The 23,375-nt window shown below is 40.0% G+C and overlaps 1 protein-coding gene across 1 annotated transcript in view; it reads left to right on the top strand.

Annotated features, from left to right (window-relative positions):
• itgb5 (integrin, beta 5) overlaps positions 1 to 21,393 on the top strand; it is a 42,283-nt gene extending 20,890 nt beyond the window's left edge. The window contains exons 12-16 of the mRNA XM_057335665.1: positions 9,589 to 9,811; positions 9,985 to 10,085; positions 15,239 to 15,358; positions 15,565 to 15,731; positions 16,162 to 21,393. Of these exons, the coding sequence (XP_057191648.1) occupies positions 9,589 to 9,811; positions 9,985 to 10,085; positions 15,239 to 15,358; positions 15,565 to 15,731; positions 16,162 to 16,257 (707 nt within the window). The 3' untranslated portion in view covers positions 16,258 to 21,393. The remainder of the gene's footprint in view (positions 1 to 9,588; positions 9,812 to 9,984; positions 10,086 to 15,238; positions 15,359 to 15,564; positions 15,732 to 16,161) is intronic.
• Positions 21,394 to 23,375: the final 1,982 nt, after the last annotated feature.

Here is a 23,375-nt window from a genome sequence, read left to right as displayed (position 1 = left end):
AATGTCATTCGCAAGGTTTAAAAACAACCTCATATACTGCATTGGCCTGATGACAGTCCTATCAGATGACCTGAAACTCTCTCACACTAGTCCCGGGCCCTGGGATGAGGGCAATGCTCTCGTGTTGGACTTACAAAAGAGCTGTCGAGAACAATAAGCAAAACACACTCTATATTGGGCATTGTTCATGCTCTGATCTGTCTGTTGTTTCATAATGGGAGCACATTTGCCAGCAAAATGTAGTTTGCCTCTATAGAGGCTGCCTTTTGTCAGAAAGTTTATGGACTCTTTAGCTTTTAATAACCTCTCGCGTTTGACTCAATCTCTCAGATGTGCTCTGTCAGCAAAATGAAAGGCTCAGTTGTACAAACCCTGTCCAGATGGAAAGTGAAATCCTCTGAGAGCTTCAGGGATATGGGTTAGCATGCTAAATAACTAAAGTGACTTCCATGGTTCCTCTATCTCAGTGGTTCTCAAACTGTGGTACGCTAATAGTCTAATAGAAAGTAAACAGACCCTATAATCACCACCTTATAGCACACCTGTCACATTTATGATATGATCTCTAGATATCTGTTCCTGCATGTTTATGCATATATTTATACTTATCTTCTGTATTAAATATTCTTTCCACATTGTCTGTCTTTAATGTAGCTTTGTAGTCTTTCTGCAAGTCTCCACAAAGCTAATAAATCCCCAATAAGAGTCATTTACAGAGCCCTGTTTGCAGTGCACTACAGAAAAGTGTTTTGTGTCCAGTATTTTTGCTGATTTGAAAAACACGGGGGAAAAACATGTTCTTTAGTTTGAAAGCAGCTTGTAAATAAAAGTGTTTGTATTATTAATAATACATTAGAATTGGAGGACGCGGTGCATATAATCATGAGGCAAGTAAAGATTCACAGCTCTACTATTAATCTGAGTGTTTATTCATGTGATTTTCTATGTCGGTCATTAGGTGGTACTTGGAACAACTAATTTTATTAAAGGTGGTACTTGATATGAAAAGTTTGAGAAACAATGCTCTATCTTATGAATCTTCTAGGTTTTGATAGAGTCAGGCCCTGTCACTCTTTACATACCAGACCTTTACACAAAATATTTTGAAAAAATTGCATACTTTAAAGGGATCGTTCACCTTCAAAATGTAAAATCTGTCATTATTTGCACGCCGCCTTGTTATTTCAAACCTGTATGACTTTCTTTCTTCTGCAGAACACAAAAGAAGATATTTTGAGAAATGTTGGTAAATGAAAACCATTGGTCCCCATTGACTTGCATTGGTTTTGTTTGCATACACTGCAAAAATAACTTTCTTTCTTACTATTTTTTTCTTGTTTTCCAGTACAAATGTCTAAAAAATCTTGAATCAAGATGCATTTTCTTAGTTATCAAAATGACCTAAGAAAATAAGTCTTGTTTTTAGACAAAAAACATGAAATTTCAGTGAATATTTGCTTAAAACAAGCAAAAAAGAAAAATAATCTTGAATTAAGGTTGACCTTTTTCTTAGTCACTAAATTCAAGATTATTTTTCTTACCCCATTGCCAGAATTTTTTTTTGCTTGTTTTAAGCACAAATTCACTGAAATTTCAATTTTTTTGTCTATTTCTGATTTATTTTCTTAGGTCATTTTGCTCATCAAGAAAATGCTTCTTGATTCAAGAATGTTTAGACATTTGTACTGGAAAACAAGAAAAAAAATACTAAGTAAGAAAGTCTTTTTTTTACAGTGTACAATAGAAGTCAGATATTTTTCAAAATATCTTCTTTTGTGTTCTGTAGAAGAAAGACAATCACACAGGTTTAAAATGACGACAGGATAAGTAAATGATGACAGAATTTCAGTTTGGAAATTGAACTTCCTTTAAAGCTTTTCATGATCTTTTATTATTTATCAATCAATAATGTATGAAGTAATGTACCATTTTAAACGGATGTTGCATGTACCAAGTCTCATCCCTCTGATCATGATAGAAAGTGGGATGCAAGTTTAAATTGCTTAAGAAGGCAGTTTTGCAGTCAGGGCATCAGAGACAACCGTCAAACAGAAGTCTGTATGAATTCAAAATGTTTTCTGCATGGATTCAAGATGTTTTCTGCATGTCAGTGCATGATTCATGAAGTAGTTCATATCTGAGTGACACTAACAGGATTGCTTGGAGGAAAGTATTTTGAAACAGTCCCTGAGTTTTTTTTACATGCTTCTTGACTTGTTTTATAATCAGATCCCTACAGTGAGGTCCAAACCTCTGAGACCAAAATTGTACTTGGAAAAAATACATACATGAATTTGAGATTTTTCAGGTTCCAGATTTGTATATTTATTTTGCTTTAATGACAGCATGCATTTAAATAAATGTAATGTAATGTTTTAGTGTTTCTGCACGTTTTTCTATGCATCTGCAGATTCACCAGCAGATGGATCATCACATTCAAGTCCTGCAGTGTCATCACTGCTTCAAAATAAACCTCAGCTGTCTGTCTCTGTGTGTTTTACTCCAGGCCTGCAAAAACACACCAAAGCATGTAATGGAAAAGCAGTTCATCTTCATCTGGTTGCTTTTAAAATTTGTCTTAAACTGACCGCATTGCTACAATGGAGTTTCTGTCTCTGTAGCTTCAGTACTGGCTCTGGTCAATAGATTGTGATGGGAATGGGATAATGCTTTTTCCACGCCTGTTCCTGTTTGGCAGATGCTGGGTATTCTGTTGTTATTTATATTTCATAATCTAGCAGGATATTTTAGTGACATCCTAACAACAATCTATAAGGATTTATGTGTGGGGACATAGAAGCTGGTCTGCAATTTTGCATGTTTTTACTCTGTTTGGTATGTCATGTGCATGCATGGTTATGGGTCAAAGTAAAGATCAGTGACGAGTCCAATTCTCTGTATCCTAATGGGCACAAATTCTGTCTTTGCAGATCTCGGTAGTATTTTCAGCCAAACAGTGGACAGTCAATAATTCTCTCCCTGGCTTTGTTGTTAAACAGCTAGGATTACGGATTCATTGTTATTACACCACAAAACTGTTTTGCTTTTTTATTGTGGAGGCTGCAAGACTATTCAGACATGTTTTGACACAACCAAAAACACTGTTTTCCCACAATTAGGTTACAGGGAAGCAGATATGATATAGTTCATTAAACATGAATGAGTGCAAAGCCTTGCACTGTAAAACAGCAGTAAAGCTGTCTCTAGGTGAGAAATATTACAGGCCAATATACTGTAGACATCTGTGAATGTTTGAGGGATTACTTGCATTAGCACTGATAGACTTTGCGCAAAGGTATCTTTCCTGTCCCCAGCCTTGCTGACTTAAGAGGCGTCACAAACAAAGCATGCAGCAAAAGAAAACTGTCTTTATCTTGTACAGCTACTCTGTAATTGTTATTGTCTGTGTTAAATCTTAACCTTGCCGTCTCACACATGGGACAAAGCGCCTGGTTCTACTGATTTTGAATTTCTCTACTCAAATGGATTTGTGCATCAAAGTTAAAATATGTGCCTCATTATTTCACAAAAATGACTTCTCTTGTATCTATATCTTTTGTGATGCAGTATATTTTCAGGGTGTTTGGAATTCTCAATAGATCATAGGTCATCTTGGGTTTTGACTGCCGAGACATTGTCACCATTAGAAGATGAAGCTTATTGTGTCCTGACCTGCACATTTACACTTACACAGTTTTTTTCATGGAAAATGGAAATGTCCAGCAAAAGAGAACAGCATGACCTTTGTATAACTCCAGACAGCATTTTACGCTTTCATTCTGACAGGGCAGGGGTGTATACTGCCAACAAACAGACTGGCACAGACTGCAGAATAGGATAGGTTATGGAAATGATTTAAAAGCATAAAGCAAGTGATTGTGAAAACGGCTTGAAAAGAAATGCATTAGGTTTTTAATGAAAAAAAAAGTAGATATTGCACACACACTCCATGTGTGTGTACTCATTAACAGACATTCTAGAATATTTTACTGAAGCCCACATAACACATTTTTCCTGATATTGACATTGTGTATTTATGCAATGTGTGCTAATGGATTTTAATTTATTCTCAGATCCCATTTTTGTATAGTACATGTGCTAAAAATTCATGGAGCCCCACCTCCTCATTGGCCTGTTTTTCAGTAGAAACATTCAGTACGACTGTGTTTGACCTTGGTGGCCTTTGTGTTATCTGTCGATGTGTTGGTGTTGTGTCTATTATTTGTGCTGTGGTCCGTGTCACAATACATAGAGCTGAAACTATTTGTTTGTCCATTAACGTTTTTGCGAACTAGCTTTTATTATTTTGAATTACTTTTTCTTCAAAACAGATGCATTTATAGTGCCTTGAATCCCACCAGTAGGGCTGTCAAGCGGATTATTGGAATCCAGAATAAAAGTTTTTGTTTACATAATATATGTCTTTGTACTGTGCCTATTCATTTTGTATTTATAAACACATACATGTATACATATTTAAGAAATGTTTACATGTATTTATTTATATTTACAAATAATTTAAATTTTATATATAAATGTTTATTAATTTGTGTATTTTATATTTTTCTTAAATGTATGCATGTATGTGTATGTGTTTATTCATACAAAATTAATATGCACAGTACACAAACATGTATTATGTAAACAAAAACATAAACGATTAATCGTTTGACAGCCCTTATTTAAATACAAGTTTGTTGTGATGTGACCCACCCCAGCTTAATCATTTTTTTCTTTCTTTTGAAATGAAAGAAAAATGACCACTGAGTCTTTTGTGGTAAATATTCAGTTCTTGCATGGAGATAATGAGGGTTTCTCATCAGCACTTTTGAAAGCTCCAGGCTGTCTGTGGGATGTCTGATTGGGAAGTGAGAATATCCCCACAGCAGAACTGTTGTCTGCTGGTGCTTCCTCATTGGGTGGAAAAGGAACGTGGTGGAGATCGAATGCCTTATGCTTGCAGTAGGACGCTGATGATTACAGGGCTTTTTTGCTTGTTTTTTTTTTTTGTTTTTAGATCTGAAGGACGATCTATTTCAAGTTGCCACTGAAAGAGAGACAGAGAAACCACAAAGTATGACTGTTTTATAACTCTGATCCTAATGTAGGTTGCAGGAATGATTTGTATTGCAGACTTTGTTTGTAGAGAACAAGTGTAAAATTAACATCTGTGGTTTTATTGTGTGTTTTGGTAGTTTTCTTCAGATCTTTTCTTCAGAATGTTTCTTGATAATGTTCAATGGTTTGGTCTAATAAAGGTAATGTTTGGGTGAGTATGGGTAGAGTCCACTACATGATCTGGAATGTCTCATCCTGACCCTAAGATCATTTATAGCCTCCTCTCTGTAATTGTAGCTGCATCTGGTCTTGGCAGACGGATGTTTTTAGGTTCGGAAGGGTGATATAAACTTTGTGAGGGATCAGAATAGCTCCAGCGTTTCATTTTGTCCAGGCTGGTCTCTCACACTATAAAGAAGAATGTCTGTCTTGTTGCTTGAAGTGCAGGATTTCCACTTCCTGTGCGACTGCAGAGGTGAAGGTATAACTGGAAGAACTGGTCAGGGTCAGTATAACAGTCAACCAGTAGGAGTTCAGAAATGTATACTTTTATCATAGTAGATACTACTTAAATAATGATGCCAAACCCCAGAGTTTTCCTACGTTTACCTTTGTTTTGCGTTGCTTCAATTTTATTTAGTAGTAAGTCCAGAGGCTGGGAATGAACAGCAAGCATGCAGAGAGGAAATATTTGGAACAGTCTTTGGAAATAATTGTCATAGAAAAGCTGCGTTCTGCATTTGTTTACCTCTTCTTTCTGGTATGCAGCATGATCATGGTTTCAATCAGGGTTTGTGTAATGCAAAACGATCACGACTCGTGCTTAGATTGCAAACATACACATTTAAATATGGCTGTCATTTTGACCACGCATGCTCAACATTTTAGATCTTAGCAATTTAGTGGCATTTAAAAGTCCAGCGTTTGAAATTTAGCGGCATCTAGCGGTGAGGTTGTGAATTGCAACCAACGGCTCACTTCACCCCTCCCTTTCGAAGCACTATGGTGGCTGAAACAGGACTGAGATGTCATCACGTTTTCGCTTCTCTGCCAAAAGATCCCCCTTGGAAGTCAGCTGGGGCCCCCTGTTGGGAACCACTGGTTTAGGGATACTGTTGCAACAATATAGCGAATTCCATGTAAGGGGTCCCGTGGTGTATGTTGATAGAAATAGCTCATTCTTTATGTATATTTTTATTATGGTTTAAATATGATTTTTTTGTCTTCATAAAAAAATGTAGCTAGGAAAGTTTCAAAAATGTGCTCCCTTTGACGTGAAATGATCTCATGGCCTTCGCTCAGTCTTCACTCAGCGGGCCTCTGGATTACACTATTCAAACATTGTAAATTACAAGCGCAGTCTCTGTGTTGACTGTGAAACTTTGCACCATGAAATCAACCTGATACTTAAGGTCTCAGTAATTGACATGTTTTAGTGCCTGCGTGTCTTTTGTACTCGTTCATGTGCGAGTTTGACTGTGGATGTGGTCAAATGGGCTGTGGTTCATTCCCAGAGGCTTTCAAACACGGATCTGCCTTTCTAACGTAGCAACATTGCGTTTACTCACTGACCTAAATAAAAGGCTGCAGTGTGGAATTCTGGGAGAGCGGGTTTGCATTGATTCTCTACCATTGGTCAGCATTTTGTGTTTAGACATTGACTTTACAATGAGTGCTTAAAGGAATAGGTCACCCAAAAATGAAAATACGCTCATGATTTACTCATCCTTATGCCATTCCAGATGTTAATTCTTTTGTGAAACTATCCATCGTTGGTTTACATATATAGGTCACACACACTTTTGAAAAAGATTTAGAAAACAGGAGTGGAGAACACATGCCACAACATGTCTGTTCATAGCAGGTCTTTATTGAGTGAACGAGTCAGGCAGGCACACCACACAGGTGCTCAGTGAAGGTGTTGTATTCCATGCTGTTGAGTTCCTTTACTGTACAGAACACACCCTTAGGTTTGGTGCTTTCATTTCCTGCATGTACAGACTACACATTTTCTCTTCTGTAAATGACTCTCATAACCCTAACAGACGTTATTAAAAACCTTTATTGTGAAGAATGGTATAATTATATGTGTGGAACCACTTTATTTTATACATTTTTACGTGATATTGCAGCAGTATATTGTGTTTGACAGAAAGATTGAGGAGGTCTGTGGTTAAACTCCTGGGTTGTATTAGTTCTACTCTGGCACCACATTTTGAACTTTATTTTGTGAGAGCTGACCAACATGACTTTATTTAGAGCTCATTTGTGGTTTGTGTGTGTAAATCACAAACACATCTTCTCTCACTATTTTCCTGTATAGATAGTTTACCCAAAACTTACAATTCCATCATTATTTACTCGGCCTCTTGTAAATTCAAACTTGTATGACTTTCTTTTATCTGCAGAACCCAAAAGAAGAAATTTTGAGTAACGTTTGTATCCGAACAGCAGCGATACCCATTGACTTCTATTGTATGGACACAGAACCACAATGCACATGAATGGGTACCATCGCTGTTCTGTTTCACAACATTCTTCAAACTATCTTCTTTTGTGTTCTGCAGTTAAATGATGACAGAATTTTCATTTTCACTTTATATCTGATAACACCTTATCGATGAGTGTGATTTATGGGGCTGGAACATCCTACAGATGTTTCTCACATGTTAGGTTTAGCCAAAGTGCATCTCACATAGTATTTCATAGTTTCTTTCAATGCCAGGTGTAATTGTTGTCCATCCAGCTGTTCTCCGGTCAGCTGCCAAGTCTTCCCTGGATGCTTTGCTTCACTCCCCGCCTCGTGTGTGGTATCTGTAAGCTTGAAGATAAAGCAAGGTCTGCTTTAAAGAAATATGACCAAGAAAGTTGTTTCCAGTTTTCCAGCTCTTACTGGTGTAAGACTGCAGTTGCAGTTTGGTGGAAAATGAAAAGTTCACATCTGCATTTAATCAAAGCTGTTGTCATGCATGTCATTATATTATTGCTGAAGTAACACCCCTCAGAGCTACTAGTCAACGTTTTTGCACATTTGCTACCAAATTCTAACCGTTTTTTCAATAAAGTCACTAACGCATCAAATACAAGTTGAGCACATTTGGCACACTTGCTACAACAGAGAGAAGCATTTCGCTTGTGCTCGATAATAGAGGCACAAGCCAAGAACCTTCGCTGGAATGAACAGATCTGCATGTAAACAGTCTGTTGGAAAGTACAACAGTGGACAGTGTGTGTTTGACCTCAGAGAATGTGGGTCAAGACAGTGGCCGGGTCTCTCTCTCCCTCTCTCTCTCTCTAAATTCAATTTCAATATAAGGGTGCTTTATTGGCATGACAAAATGTACATTTCGTATTGCCAAAGCATTTGCAGCGGGGCTGCGTACAAATAGTGCAAATATGTAACAAACAAAAACAAAGATAATTATAGTAATCAAATTAATTAAAATAAAGTGTTTATGTATGTAGTGCAACTTAAAGTGGTTTATAATATATGTAAATATATAAAAACAGAAATAGAGTATAGTTTAAACAAAGATTTACAAAAGCAAAATATACATTTAAGTAGCAGAATAAAGTGATATAATAATATAATGTTATGTACATATATTGGAAACATCAGGTCAGGGCAGATTGATTGTTTTCTCTTGTGTTGTGACAGACACATATTGTACAGCTAGCACACTCAGTCCTTGTGTTCTCCTAACAGATACGCCAGTTTCTCATCATTTGACAGACTTTCAAACGTCTGGTGTATGAACTTGATTTTTCCATAAAACATTGTCCGTTTGTCCGTGTATTTTGTGCATTCTGTTAGGAAGTGGAGTTCCGTCTCAATGTTGTTGTGTGGACACAGTCTCTGGTCCTGTGGCAGCCATGTTTGTCTGTGTCTGCCCGTCTCTATAGTGAGTTTATGTCCACTGTGTCTGTATCTTGTCAACGTGGCTCTTAGTTTTTGATCTGTCACTGTGTACAGATAGTCTGCCGTACTGTATTCTCTTTTAAGGGCCAAATAACATTGCATTTTACTTTGTTGTTTTGTTTGGGTTTCCAAATGAGTGATATAGTTTTGTTTCAGTTGTGTTGTAATTTGATCGAGTCTGATTTTGTCAGTATTGTTGTGGTCGAGAGCATCAGTAGATGTTAGGACTGAAACATCAGGACTGAAGCTCTGGACCAGCTGACAGAGAGGATTCATTTCTTTGCTCATCTCGTGGTGTTTCAGGGCTTTAGAATGATATGAGTGAGGGTCACTGTGTTTGAGATGTTTCTCTCTCGCTCTCTCTCTCTCTCTCGCGCTCTCTCTCTCTCACAATGTGCTTTATTGGCATGACAAAATGTACATTCGTATTGCCAAAGCATTTGCAGCTTGTCTTTGTGTTTATACCTCTTGCCCACACCAGTGTGTTAACCACATTTTGTTTAACTCTGTGTGGAGAAAATTTCACAAGCACCATTTCACAACAGGACAAAAATAAACGTGATAAATTCACAAATATATATTTATTTCAAACCTCTTTCTGTTTTTTTCAGGTCATGGAGAATGCCATTGCGGTGAGTGTAAATGCCACGCTGGTTACATTGGAGACAACTGTAACTGTTCCACAGAATCGACTTCCTGCGTGTCTGACGATGGAAAGATGTGCAGTGGGCGGGGCAACTGCGTATGTGGGCGGTGCCAGTGCAGTGAGCCAGGGGCATTTGGGGACACATGCGAGAAATGTCCAACTTGTCCAGATGCCTGTGCAACAAAGAGGTATGTAGATGCTGAAATTTAACAGCCAGCTTTCTGTACCAAACAAAAGTGCAAAAGTAATTCACTCTTCATACACACACATGGGGTTTCTTTTTAGACTTTGAATTGCCTGATGTGTCTTTCATCTGGCATTGACCTGTTTAAACTCGACCCTGTTGAACGTCCTCTCTTAGGGAATGTATCGAGTGCCGTCTTTTTAACACGGGAAGACTCGCCGATAACCAGACCTGTCAGCGCATGTGCAAGGATGAGATCGTCATAGTGGAAACACTCCGTAAGTCCACTTGCTTTCATTCTGAATTATAAAGTTATCATTAAGACGTTCAGTGTGTTTTAATTTGCTCCAGGACTCTGCAGTTGGTCATGGTGTACAGTTTGTGCTTCCAGGTCATGAATGTGTTATTAATAACAGGGTGAAAAATAGTTTGTGGTGTATTATGATCAGCTCTGTTTATGTTATTATCTGGAGAATTTGAGTCTGGACGTCTTGGCAGATCTCGGTGTTCTGTCGCCCACTGTGAAAGCAAACCACAACCCTGCTATTTATACTTACCACCACTGTCTAATACAAACTAATGGTGAAAAACATTTTAGTGAGTCAATTTGTATGCATTTGTAAAAAAAAAATGTTTGTTTTTATTGGTTGTGGTCTGTGGAACTTAAAAAGGGATACTTCACCCAAAAATGAAAATTCTGTCTCTCACCTTAGAGTTGTTCCAAATGTGTATAAATTTCTTTGTTTTGATTAACACAGAGAAAGATATTTCGAATAATGCTTATAACCAAACAGATCTCAACACCCATTGACTCCCCCACAGTGTGCCTCGCCTTCTCCACAGAGAGAGATTTTGCAGGTTCGTTTTTCCCAGCCTGACCAGCGTCCCTTGGCACCCAGACACCGCCAATGATATGGTCTCATTTGGCGGAAGCGAATTCGAGGAAGACGACAGCATGTCATTAGCGGCTTCAGATGCGGAGGAGCTGTCAGGCTCTGTGTTTGACCCTGCCCCCCTGCCGTCTGCGCAGCACAGCGAGTCCAAGCCGGGTGTGGATTCCGAGCTGTTTCGGGTCCTCACAAAAGCTGTGGAGGAGCTGGGTTTGGAGTGGTCTTCGCCAGAAGAACCCGCTCGCAGCCACCTGGATGAGTGGTTCCTGCCGGGGTGCCCCCAGGCCCCTCGTCAGCGAACTTCACCATTCTTCCCAGAAGTTCACGAAGAACTTATCAGGTCATGGCGCACTCCCTACTCGGCTCGTTTACGACCTTCTTCCTCCGCTCTCATTTCGGTCGACGGCGCAGAGGACAAGGGTTAAGAGAGGCTGCCTCCCCTCGATGAGTCAGTGGCCGCACATCTGTGTCTGCCCACGGCCGTTGGATGGACGGCAAAAGTGACCCACCCGTCTAAGCCATGCAAGACGACTTTGGCCCTCGCTGGATGCTCATTCTCGTTCGCCGGCCAAGCGGCTTCAGCGCTTCACTCCATGGCGGTGCTCCAGGTCTACCAGGCCAAACTCCTCCAGGGAATCCTCTTCCACTTACAATAGGAGTCAAGCCCCCTCTAGGCGGCGTTCACATTCAACCCCTTGCCACACAGGCCAAGGCCTGGCAGACCATCCCGGGGTATCGGATTGGGTGCTGGGGATAGTATCGCGAGGCTATACACTCCAGTTCGCTCGCAGTCCCCCGCTGTTTCGTGGGGTGATCCCCACCCGAGTGCAGAACGCAGATGCACACATTCTACACACCGCGGTGAGAAACTTACTGGAAAAAGGAGCCATAGACCCGGTTCCTCCAGATCAAACCGAGTCGGGCTTCTACAGCCGCTACTTCCTCGTACCCAAAAAGGATGGCGGTCTCCACCCCATCCTCGATCACAGACCACGCTCTTATGAAACGGCGTTTCAGAATGATTACCCTGAAACAGATCCTCTCAGAACCAGAATCCTGGTTCTTCTCCCTGGATCTGAAAGACGCGTACTTCCACATCCAGATAGTCCCCATCACGCCTGCGAAGGGGTTGCATATCAATATGCGGTCCTTCCGTTCGGGTTGTCCCTGGCTCCTCGCACTTTCACGATGTGCATGGATGCGGCTCTATCCCCTCTCAGGCAGAAAGGAATCCGCGTTCTAAACCACCTCGATGACTGGCTTGTTCTAGCATTTTGAATGCCTTGGACTCAGGATCAACTTTGCCAAGAGCGCTCTGTCTCCCAGCCAACGGGTTTCGTTCCTGGGAGCGGTTTTCGATTCGACCTGAATGACGGCCAGAATTGCGGCAGAACATGCATTGGCTATTCAGCAGCTCACGGCCTCTTTCAAATTGGGAACGTCACACCCCCGTTTCAGAAGATGCTGGGTCTCATGGCCTGCAGTTAGCCACCCTTCGCATGCGGCCGCTTCAGTACTGGCTGAAACCGAGAGTTCCGCCACACGCTTGGCGTCTTGGACGCCTACGTGTCTGGGTGGATAGAGTCTGCTTAACTACCCTGACTCCCTAGAAGGATCCGCTTTGACTGGAGCAGTGTGTGCCCCTGGGCACGACATGCAAACGAAAGGTGGTCATGACAGATGCCTCAAACACTGGTTGGGGGGCTCTGTGTGATGGTATGCCGGCCTTCGGCCACTGGTTGGATCAGGAAAGAAGCCTGCACATTAACTGCATCGAGATGCAGGCAGTGTGGCTGGCCCTTCACAACTTCCTGCCGGTCTTACAGGATCGCCACCTCTTAGTCCGGTCGAACAGTATGACGGTGGTGTCCTACATAAATCGCCAGGGAGGCCTCTCTTCAAGGCGCCTTTTTTCCCTGGTACTTCGTCTCTTGGAATGGGCCCAGTTCAATCTGCACTCACTGAGAGCAACACACGTGCCAGGCAGACTGAACCAAGGAGCGGATATGTTATCTCGGAGCAATGTCCCTTCAGAAGAATGGACGCTTCACCCCCTGTCGGTTCAGAAAATCTGGGAGATCTTCGGCAAGGCAGAAGTCGATCTTTTTGCCTCAGAAGACAACGCTCATTGCCCAATTTACTTTTTGAAGCGCAGGGACGCCTTTGCCCACAACTGGCCCAACCGGCTTCTCTACGCTTTCCCCCAGATCGCTCTCATACCGCAGACGATCAGGCGGATCAGATAACAGGCGCACAAGGTGCTGTTCGTAGCCCCACTCTGGAAAAACCAGCCTTGGGTTGCGGAACGGTCTCAGCTGCTAGTAGCATCCCCGTGGCCTTTTCCCCTGAGATGGGACCTCCTCTCTCAGGCAGGCAACACGATTTGGAACCCCCAGCCCGAGCTGTGGACTCTGCACCTTTGGCCTCTCGATGGGAGCCTACGGACCTCCCCGGAGTGTCATGAACATGATCTCTCAGGCTAGAGCTCCGTCCACAAGACTGCTCTATAACCTCAAGTGGTCTGTCTTTTCCGGCTGGTGTACAGCCCGTGGCATACTGTAGACTCTGAATCCTGAGACATATCGTTTGATACTGTCTTTCCTGCAAGAGCTGTTGGATAAGGGTTGTTCCCTTCCATGCCCAAGGTCTATGTGGCAGCCATTTTGGCTTCCCATGCCCCCATAGCAGGCCAAACGGTGGGTAAGAACAACCTCATTGTTCGTTTCTTGAAGGGATCCAGGTGGCTTTGCCCTCCTCGCCCCCTCACTGTTCCCACATGGGATCTGCACACAGTGTTGAGAGCTCTGAAGAGCTCTCCCTTTGAGCCTCTACAGTCTGTGGACCTCCATCCCCTAACGCTTAAAACCGCTTTGATTCTAGGTCTGGCATCAGTTAAACGTATGGGTGATTTACAGGCGCTCTCTGTGAGCCCCTCCTGTCTTGAATTTGGGCCTGACGACTCTAGGGTGGCCTCAAACCAAGGCATGGCTATGTACCTAAGGTGCTCTCTACCCCATTTAGAGAACAGGTAGTGAAAGTGACCTACTGTATTTGTCAGATATGGTGACCCATACCCAAAATGTGACCTCTGCATTTAACCCATCCAGTGAGTAGTGAACACACGCACAGCAAGTCGTGAACACACGTACAGCAGTGGGCAGCTATCACTGCAGCGCTCGGGGAGCAAGTGTAGGTAAGGTGCCTTTCTCAAGAGCACCTCAGTCGTTACCTGCCGGCCCTGAGAATCGAACCGGCAACCTTCTGGTCACGTGTCCGACTCTCTAACTCTCTGACAAAAAGTCAAAGGAATAGTGCTTACATTTGTCATTCCAAACCCAAATGCTCTTGAAAGATTGATTGTATTTCAATTTGGCAATATTTGTATTAGAATATCAATTGACCATGTGTTTACTCATCACTGATAAACATAAAAAAACTGACATGGTTTTAGCTATTGTTGTCTAATTTGCACTCCAATTGTTGTAAAATGCACAGATGTAGCTCAAGAAAATATATAATTTTTTTGTTTGGGACAAACTTGTTTTTGGACCTCGGTATTTCTAAAATCCTGCGTACCTCCCGGATTGAACGTCTTCAAATTTTGAAAGAAGCCAAGTTATGGACTTTAATTCTCTTTTCATGTTCATTAACAAATTATATTTCACCAATCCTTCTGTTGCTTTAGTTTGAAGGTTTATAGTTATTTAATTTGACCAATTATTAACATTGCACTAAATTCCAATAAAATGTTGTGCATTGAACATGTCTTGGTTTGGTGTTAATTAATTTGTATGAGGTATAGCTACAACAGTCCACTGATTATTTGGCAAAATATTATAATAATATACATGTGAACAGTTTGATTTTTAAAACCACAACTTTTTTCAGGTGTTAAATATGGTCTGAAAAATCAAAGTCTGTTTGAGTCTGGAAAAGTATGGAATTTCGAAATGAAAAACCCTGGGTATGCAATCCGTATAAAGAAATGTATACAGGTTTGAAACAACCTGAGGGTGTAAACGATGTCACCAATGTAACTGATTAAAACTTGAAGTGGCGATGAGGCCTTAAAATGTATGGAAAGAGTCTTAAAAAAGGTCTTAAAGTATTAAATTAAGCTCCATGATTTCTGTATATAACCTGTAACAGATTTCCTTGCAGGAGGCCTCTTTACATCTGCTTGGGAATGCATGAATGAATCATTACTGTGGAGCGTAATGATGCTTACGTTGAATGGCTCAGATGCCGTAGTAAAAAATTCAGGATGCATATGAACTCTCTGGAGAGTGTCTCCCCGTCAGAAAAAAAAGGTTAATCTGCTTCTACAGTCAGCTGACTTCCTTAATGAACTCCACATGTGCATACCGGAAACTTCAAATCCGTCTAGAGAAAAATGGCCAAAGATAAATGACTTTGAGGGAGAGACTTTCTAGTCTGTGAGGGGGTCTTAGGTTTAAGGATTGTGCTTTTGGATTTGCATGTTTTTCTCCTCTCTCTGTTTATTGGCTAAGCCAGTTTGTCCTCTTTACTCTTTCTTACAGAACAGGATGATCCAAATACTGTTCAATGTGTATATAAGACTGAGAATGACTGCGTCATGAAGTTTACATACTCTGAACATCCCAGTGGCCTGTCAATCTTAACCGCTCTTAAAGAGCCAGGTTAGTGTTTAGCCTTTTACAACCACCTCAGTGGGTGCAGTTATTATGGCACACTTATGCTTGGCACAAATGTAGTTGATCAAAGCAAACGTTGTGTATTTTTATTGCTGTTCCTTATTCCTTTATTGCCGTTTCTCATCTAAGTACCGTGCGTAATATAAAATATAATGGCAGAGCATGAATACATTTTGTGTGTGGGTTTACAGAGTGTGCTGTTGCCCCGAATGCCATGACAGTGCTCTTGGCAGTTGTTGGCAGCATCCTGTTGATGGGGATCGTGCTGTTAGCCATCTGGAAGCTGGTCATCACCATCCACGACCGCCGCGAGTTTGCACGTTTCCAAAGTGCACGTTCACGAGCACGATATGAGATGGTGAGGACGTCTTTCTAACTGTCACACTGAGTGGTGGAAAATATTGCAATCATAAATTACAAATGTTCTGTTTTACATTATTGTAGTACAGCCAAACTGGTTGTTATTATTGGTAGTTTTTTTATAATATTCCATTTTATCTTGAAAGCTAAGAAATCTGTTTCAAATGGTATCACAACCAAATGGTCAAGTTATAAGTAAGCACAGAACACAAACACACACAGTCTGAACTTGCAATTTAAAGCAGTTAATAGGACAAAAACAACTAGGCTTTGACTGAAACCACAAGGTCTTTTGGAACACATCAGTCAGTTGGGAGTACAGATCCGTCATGATGATCCTTCCAAGTCTCTGTTCCGCCTGCCCTTGTAACCATGTGCTTTTCAATGAACTCCTCTGACCTATTTTCTTCTGTGTTTCTCTCCTCCAGGCATCTAATCCTGTTTATAAGCAGTCTATCCCATCTTACCCAATGGAGACAGTTTTCCAGATGCATACCAAGTCATGCAATGGAGGAGTCCACTAATCGACCTGCAGCTGGAATGGGGGACATGGCAGGACCTGTCCAGACTACTGCATTACAGACTGTTTTGGTTTTCGGCATTTTTTTTTTCTGCATTGCAAACCTTTTTGTGGGTGTTTCCTACAGATTGGAACTGATCATTATGTGGAAAGAGTTGCTTACCGAGTAGCAGTAGAGCACAGGACTGGCACAAGAATAACTTTAATGGAGTGGAAGAGGTTATCCGCCTTTTTTCGGAAACAACCATGTGGCATTGAAGAAATGGCTTGCTTGAATTTCAATCCTGATTTCCCATAGCTCTAACAGTACCACCTCCATATTATGATAAATTCACTGTGCATTGTGTTGAATAGGCAAAGAAGATATGTTTAAGTGTATATTTTTTAACAGTTTGCCAACTCCCACACATTTGAAATGAATTCATCTTATTTGCAACATGTCATAAAGTGTGTACAAACTCAAAAAAGTGCAAACTTATGCATCAACTCTTTGATAAACAGATGGGTATTAACTAACCAGAGCAATAATTTTTCTAACTCCTGTTTTGCACATTTTGTATTTGATTAAGGTTTATAAAGGATGTAATGCCACTCAAGAATACCCGTCATTTGTGTATGCATTCTTTGCCACACTTTTGATTTTTAACTGTATAGTGTATAACATTGGCTGCTGATGCTTTTTTTAGTGCCTTAGAAAGAAATCTGGTTTCTTTCTGGAATAGTTACATTTAGGGCATCTTGAGTGTTTTAAATTGATGTTCTGCACCATCAGAACCTGAACGAAGTAAAAAAAACTAGCCACTAACCACCTGTAAAGAGTGATTTCTCAAACACAAAACACATTATTTAACCTTTTAAGGTCTTCGAGCACAAATCTTTTTGATGCTAAACAAACACAGCAGGGAATGCCATAGCCGTCCTTTATGGGAAAACCTGACTTCATACTGAAACTAGCCATCTGAAGCCCTTGATCTATGACGGCTGTGCACCTGGAGTGTCTTAACAGGTTCATGTGTGCTTTACTGTTGGTCCTGTTCTCCAGTGACTAACAAAAACGTGATCAAATATGCAGTGGGCACCATGTTAAGTGATTCAACAGAGGTGCAAGTGTGTGGTGCACAAGAGCCGTTTACCTGCAGTGAGGAAGAAGAACAGTCTCAAAGCCAGGAGTGTAAATCAAACTGTGTGTCCTAGGGTGTATGTATGGTTATACAGTCGTGGCCAAAAGTTTTGAGAATGACACAAATATTAATTTTCACAAAGTCTGCTGCCTCAGTTTTTATGATGGCGAATTGCATATACTCCAGAATGTTATGAAGAGTGATCGGATGAATTGAATTTTATTGTGAAGTACCTCTTTGCCATGAAAATGAACTTAGTCCAAAAAAACATGTACATTCCATTTCAACCCTGCCACAAAAAGACCAGCTGACATCATGTCAGTGATTCTCTGGTTAACACAGGCGAGAGTGTTGATGAGGTCAAGGCTGGAGATCACATGTTGATTGAATTAGAATAACAGACTGGAAGCTTTAAAATGAGGGTGGTGCTGGAAATCATTGTTCTTCCTCTGTTAACCATGGTTACCTGCAAGGAAACACGTGCAGTCATCATTGCGGTACACAAAAAGGATTCACAGGCAAGGCTATTGCTGCTAGTAAGAGTGCACCTACATCAACCATTTATGGGATCATCAGAAACTTCAAGGAGAGGTTCAATTGTTGTGAAAAAGGCTTCAGGGCACCCAAGAAAGTCCAGCAAGCGCCAGGATCGTCTTCTACAGTTGATTCAGCTGCGAGATCAGGGCACCACCAGTGCAGAGCTTGCTCAGGAATGGCAGCAGGCAGGTGTGAGTGCATCTGCACGCACAGTGAGGCCAAGACTTTTTGAGGATGGCCTGGTGTCAAGAAGGGCAGCAAAGAAGCCACTTCTCTCTAGGAAAAACATCAGGGACAGACTGATATTCTGCGAAAGGTACAGGGATTGGACTGCTGAGGACTGGGGTAAAGTCATTTTCTCTGATGAATCCCCTTTATGATTGTTTGGGGCATCTGGAAAAAAGATTGTCCGGAGAAGAAAAGGTGAGCGCTACAATCAGTCGTGTCATGCCAACAGTAAAGCATCCTGAGACCATTCATGTGTGGGGTTGCTTCTCAGCCAAGGGAGTGGGCTCACTCACAATTTTGCCTAAGAACACAGCCATGAACAAAGAATGGTACAAAAGCATCCTCCGAGAGCAACTTCTCCCAACCATCCAAGAACAGTTTGGTGATGAACAATGCCTTTTCCAGCATGATGGAGCACCTTGCCATAAGGCAAAAGTAATAACTAAGTGGCTCCTGGACCAAAACATCAACATTTTGGGTCCATGGCCAAGAAACTCCCCAGACCTTATTCCCATTTGTGGTCAATCCACAAGAAACCTACAAATTCTGGCAAACTCGAGCATTGATTATGCAAGAATGGACTGCCATCAGTGAGGATGTGGCCCAGAAGTTGATTGACAGCATGCCCGGGCGAATTGCAGAGGTCTTGAAAAAGAAGGGTCAACACTGCAAATATTGAGTCTTTTCGTAAACTTGATGTAATTGTCAATAAAAGCCTTTCACACTTATGAAATGCTTGTAATTATACTTCAGTATACCATAGTAACATCTGACAAAAACATATAAAAATCACTGAAGCAGTAGACTTGATGAAAATTAATATTTGTGTCATTCTCACGACTGTACTTACAACCAGTGTTTGCTGAGAAGGAAGTGCAGTACAGTGCTGTTTTTAAAGTCGCAAAATAAACCAATTCAAGTATTGGATGTTGCCAAGATACTGAGCAGGGTAAAATGTCAAATCTATTAAAGACAAACAATATGTGACCTGGGCCCATATTAAAGCTTCTTCGAATCATCTCAGAAAGCTCTTGATTTAGCTTAAAAACTTCTACGTAGGAGTCTTGGCTTAAAAGCGATTCAGGATCAATCTGAGAGTAACTTTGAGCAAGGAAAAGGCAAAAACTTTATCTTAGTGAGGAGGCGGGGCTGACCTGGTTGCTATGTATGACACATTCTTTTGAAGACTGATGGGTTGGTTGCCCAAGAAGAAAAGAAAAAAAAAGTTTTGTTCGAAGTATAAGTTGTGTTTCAAATTGCAGGTGTAATTTTTCCTGTTTTACCACACAGTGTGTGTGTGTATTTATGAACAGTATATGTATATTCTTTATTTTTATTTACCATGCTGTTAATGTCATACTAAACGTATTTGAAAGGAAATGAACAGCAACACAATAATGTTCTGAAAATGCTGTAATTCTTCGTTTGTTCACTTTACTTACAGAAGATTGGGACAGAACCAAATCATCTCTGCTGCATAACGTTAGTTTGCATTTTGTCCAGTTGCCGAATATGTTAATGTAGTGATTACTTCTATATCTGGCGCTATGGCATTTCTTCGCTATGTCGAGATGTTAGTGTGTCTCTAATAAGATCGGTCACAAACACGATCAGTGCACAATCTAATGTGTTTTGTCCATTTCCTCTGCTGCTAAAGAAACTCTTAAGCCTCTTAGAAGTCCTCCTCCTACTCCTAACAATTTTGGACCTTGAGAGCTCTTTTAAGGGTTAAGATGTGAATTATGAATTACTTTTTTCTTTACTACTTTTCTGTAATTTTAAGGGGAAACGCACACATTTCTAAGAATTTCCTTAGAATTTTGTCACTATAGGAGCAACTCCTTGCAAAAAACTAATGTAATTTTTGTTCTGTTTTACTGTTGAACCACAAATGACTGTTGCTAAGATATCTTTAAAGGGATGCTTTGCTATGTCTAGTGGTTCTACTGTCAATAAAGACATAAAACTGGTCTTAAAGGGAGTTTACCAAAAAATAAGCTTTAGTCATTATTTATTCACTCTCATTCATTGTAAGACCTTTTTTCTGTGATTCACCAACAAATATAATTTGGGAATCGTCTCTGGTTTTGACCATACGGGAGCCAATGTTGTCCAGTTACCAACTTTCTTCAAAATGTCTTTAGGGTTCTACAGAAGAAAGAAATTAATACAGGCTTGGAATGGCCTGAGGGTGAATTTAAAAGGCTTAAAACGCATTATAAGCTTATTACATATGTACATAATGACTTTTTCCTTTCTGTCCCTGTATACAGACAGTTACAGTTATTTTTATCTAAAATATAAAAGCCTACACAGAGCATTACAGTAGAATAAAAACCACTGCGCCACACTGTCGCCATTTCTATGATCTCAGGTCACACAAATTTTGAGTTTGGTTTACATAAAACACAAAAGCAATATGGAGCGCCACTGGTTGTCTGTTTAGAACTCAACCCTGTGGTTTGCTCATGAATCAAATTTGTTTCCAGAGTTCAATAAACTGAAATACTCTTTTCCTCTGGAGCCAGTATCAGTCGGCAGAATATTCAGAAAGAGGTGAAGTCATATACACAGGGGAGAGGGCAACATTCTTCACACAAACACAGAAAGTAGGTTTGCGTGTTAGTTGTTCGCTGGCAGGGCTGTAATGTTTAGCAGCTGAACAGAATAACACAGTATTCATTAGTTTCAGACTGTAAGCTCTGGATATAGCTATGCAAAAATATTTAAAGTAAAATGTTCATTACATGTACGTGTTAAAGAAAAAGTCTTTCATCATCTAGTCACCCTTATGTTGTTGCAGACATGTATTTGATTGAATGGCTATACTTTTTCAGAGCACAGCATGAGATAAGGTAAGCTAGAATGATATGAGCACTGGCAGGTTCAGTAATTATTCACTTTCATTTTAGGAAAAAAGACACAACGAAACTCTAAATGGTCTGTCAGTAACTATATTTTCCCAGCTGTGTAACATAAAAGTCATGTGGGTTTATAAAAAACAAAGGCAGTAACAACAACATTTCTTTTGTTTTTGGATTGATAAAAAAACTCTGTGATCACATAAAATATGTTTTTTATCTATGAGTTAAAAATTTAAATTTGAACTTTACTGGATGGCAGAGTATACCCTCTATAAAATCTGCCCAGACTTTTTTCTGGTGTAGTCATTTAGAGTTTGTGTTCTTGCAGTTGCGCATATCAGTAGAAATAATTCATGGTCAATTTGATTTGTTTCCAATATCTTTGATATTTCTCATGATAAAAAGTTAGTTGTATTCTTGAGTGACCACTCTTTATATTGTACTTTTTTGTGATTGTTAAATCAAAATAAAAATGAAATCTGTAAGGCACTTGTAATGCATTTTAGTGTTTTTTATCACATAGGCTATAAACCTTAATACATGGGTTTTAATAAAAACAACTTGAAAACTAGTACAACTATTTTATTTAAATACAGACTGTTACCATAACAAGAGATTTATCTTACAACCAAATGTTATCGGGGTACAATAAGCAGTTTGTGAGGTATATCTTGGTTAATATCTCCCTCTGTTGGACAAACATTTTCAAAAGTATTGGAAACATTTCTATTTTATAGCACCATCTACTGGATTGAAGAAGTATCCACAATCTTAAATTCCGACTACCTCATTTAAAGGTAAAAACGAACAAATAAATGATAACATTAATCTATAGCACTAAAGCTATATTTTCTATATACAACGTCTTCTAATGGGGTACACAAGACCTTCTATGAAATTCCATTGTATTGCAAGAAGAACCACTGCAAGAATCTTTAAACATGACTACATAATTCATTGTATGATAAAACATTTATTTTAAAATCAGATGAGATGGGGTCCTAAGTGACTCACATACTTGAAGTATGAGAGAGTGTGGGCTTGCATATAGCCTATTGGTGGGTGTGTCTTTCTGGTCTCATACCACCTCTGTTTGGTGAAGAGAGGATATTAAGTCATGGAATTACTTGTCACTGGACAAAATTGTAAAAACGTGGGGGAAAAAAAGAGTCTCTACCACTGCTCTCTTTCAGAACACAAAGTGAACACAATGGCTGCATGTGTCACATGTGAGCTGGACACTGAGTTTGCTTGTTCTCCCATTGCTGGTGTATAGTGCATTCGACAAACAGATATAGTGTACAACCCTGTGCAGGTTAGATCTGTGACGCTGAAGGCTATTTGCCCAGCTGATAAGTCAAAAACATGAATGATTTTTTAGCTGTGAATCAGTACAGAACCAATTTATTGTTTTTTATTTATTTAGTTGACAGGGGACATTGTATACATTAATAAAACATTCCTGTAAATGTACCAGAATTAGTCAAAGGCTATTTTTCATCCGTAGTCCCCTAGTCACCCTAAAGAAAATTTAATTAAAAATACATACTAGAAAATTTAATAATTATACAATACAAATCATACAGTAGTCTATTGAAAACGGTCCGTGTATCATCTGATCATTTGATTATTCCATTCAATATAACAAACGGAAAAAGAAAAAAAACAGTCGATATTTCGTTTTTCCGTTTTTCTGTATGCACAAAAAATAAAAAACGATGTTTTTCTTCTTATTTCATCTTGAAACGGGAAATCCAATAAATAAATAAATAAACCAAAACGAAATAACGACCCTAATTACTGTTTTTCTCATTTTTGGGTGATGTTGCACGGATTTCTGCGCGACCTGAGCGCGGCAGCGCGCCTAGAGCTCTTCACGAATCTCGCGATCGATCAGTTATCATTTACAATGGCTTCACTCGAGCTGTACATGTTTCATATTCATCAAATATTTTTAAATAATATGACATATCACGAGATATCGGAAAAGAGGCCGCATGCTCTCTGGGGAACACTGCAACATTATTATGGTCCCTCAGTGAGGTACAGGCTCTGGCATGTTACCTAAAAACAGTAGCCTAAACTGATGTAATGTAGTCCAAATGACTACATAAAAACCTCACAGTTTCAACACAAACTGAACATCTTTTATGAATTACTCTATAGCAGGACAGTAGTTTTAGCTGGGGGAACCTAATGAACTCGGTTGAGTGAGGTTACGGGGGAGGGGCTGTTCGCATCACATAACTTATAAATTACAAAAGTAATTTATGGATTTACACCTTTGCTGCTGAAAGCCAGCTGTGGCTACTTAATTGTTTACTTAAATGTCACATATTAAAAGCAACAATGCTAACAAGCTTCGACTGTAA

This window comes from Triplophysa rosa, linkage group LG6 (assembly GCF_024868665.1).
Source record: "Triplophysa rosa linkage group LG6, Trosa_1v2, whole genome shotgun sequence".
NCBI classification, from domain to species: domain Eukaryota; kingdom Metazoa; phylum Chordata; class Actinopteri; order Cypriniformes; family Nemacheilidae; genus Triplophysa; species Triplophysa rosa.
Note: the sequence above shows the minus strand (reverse complement) of the source record. Positions and strands in the feature narration are given on the sequence as shown.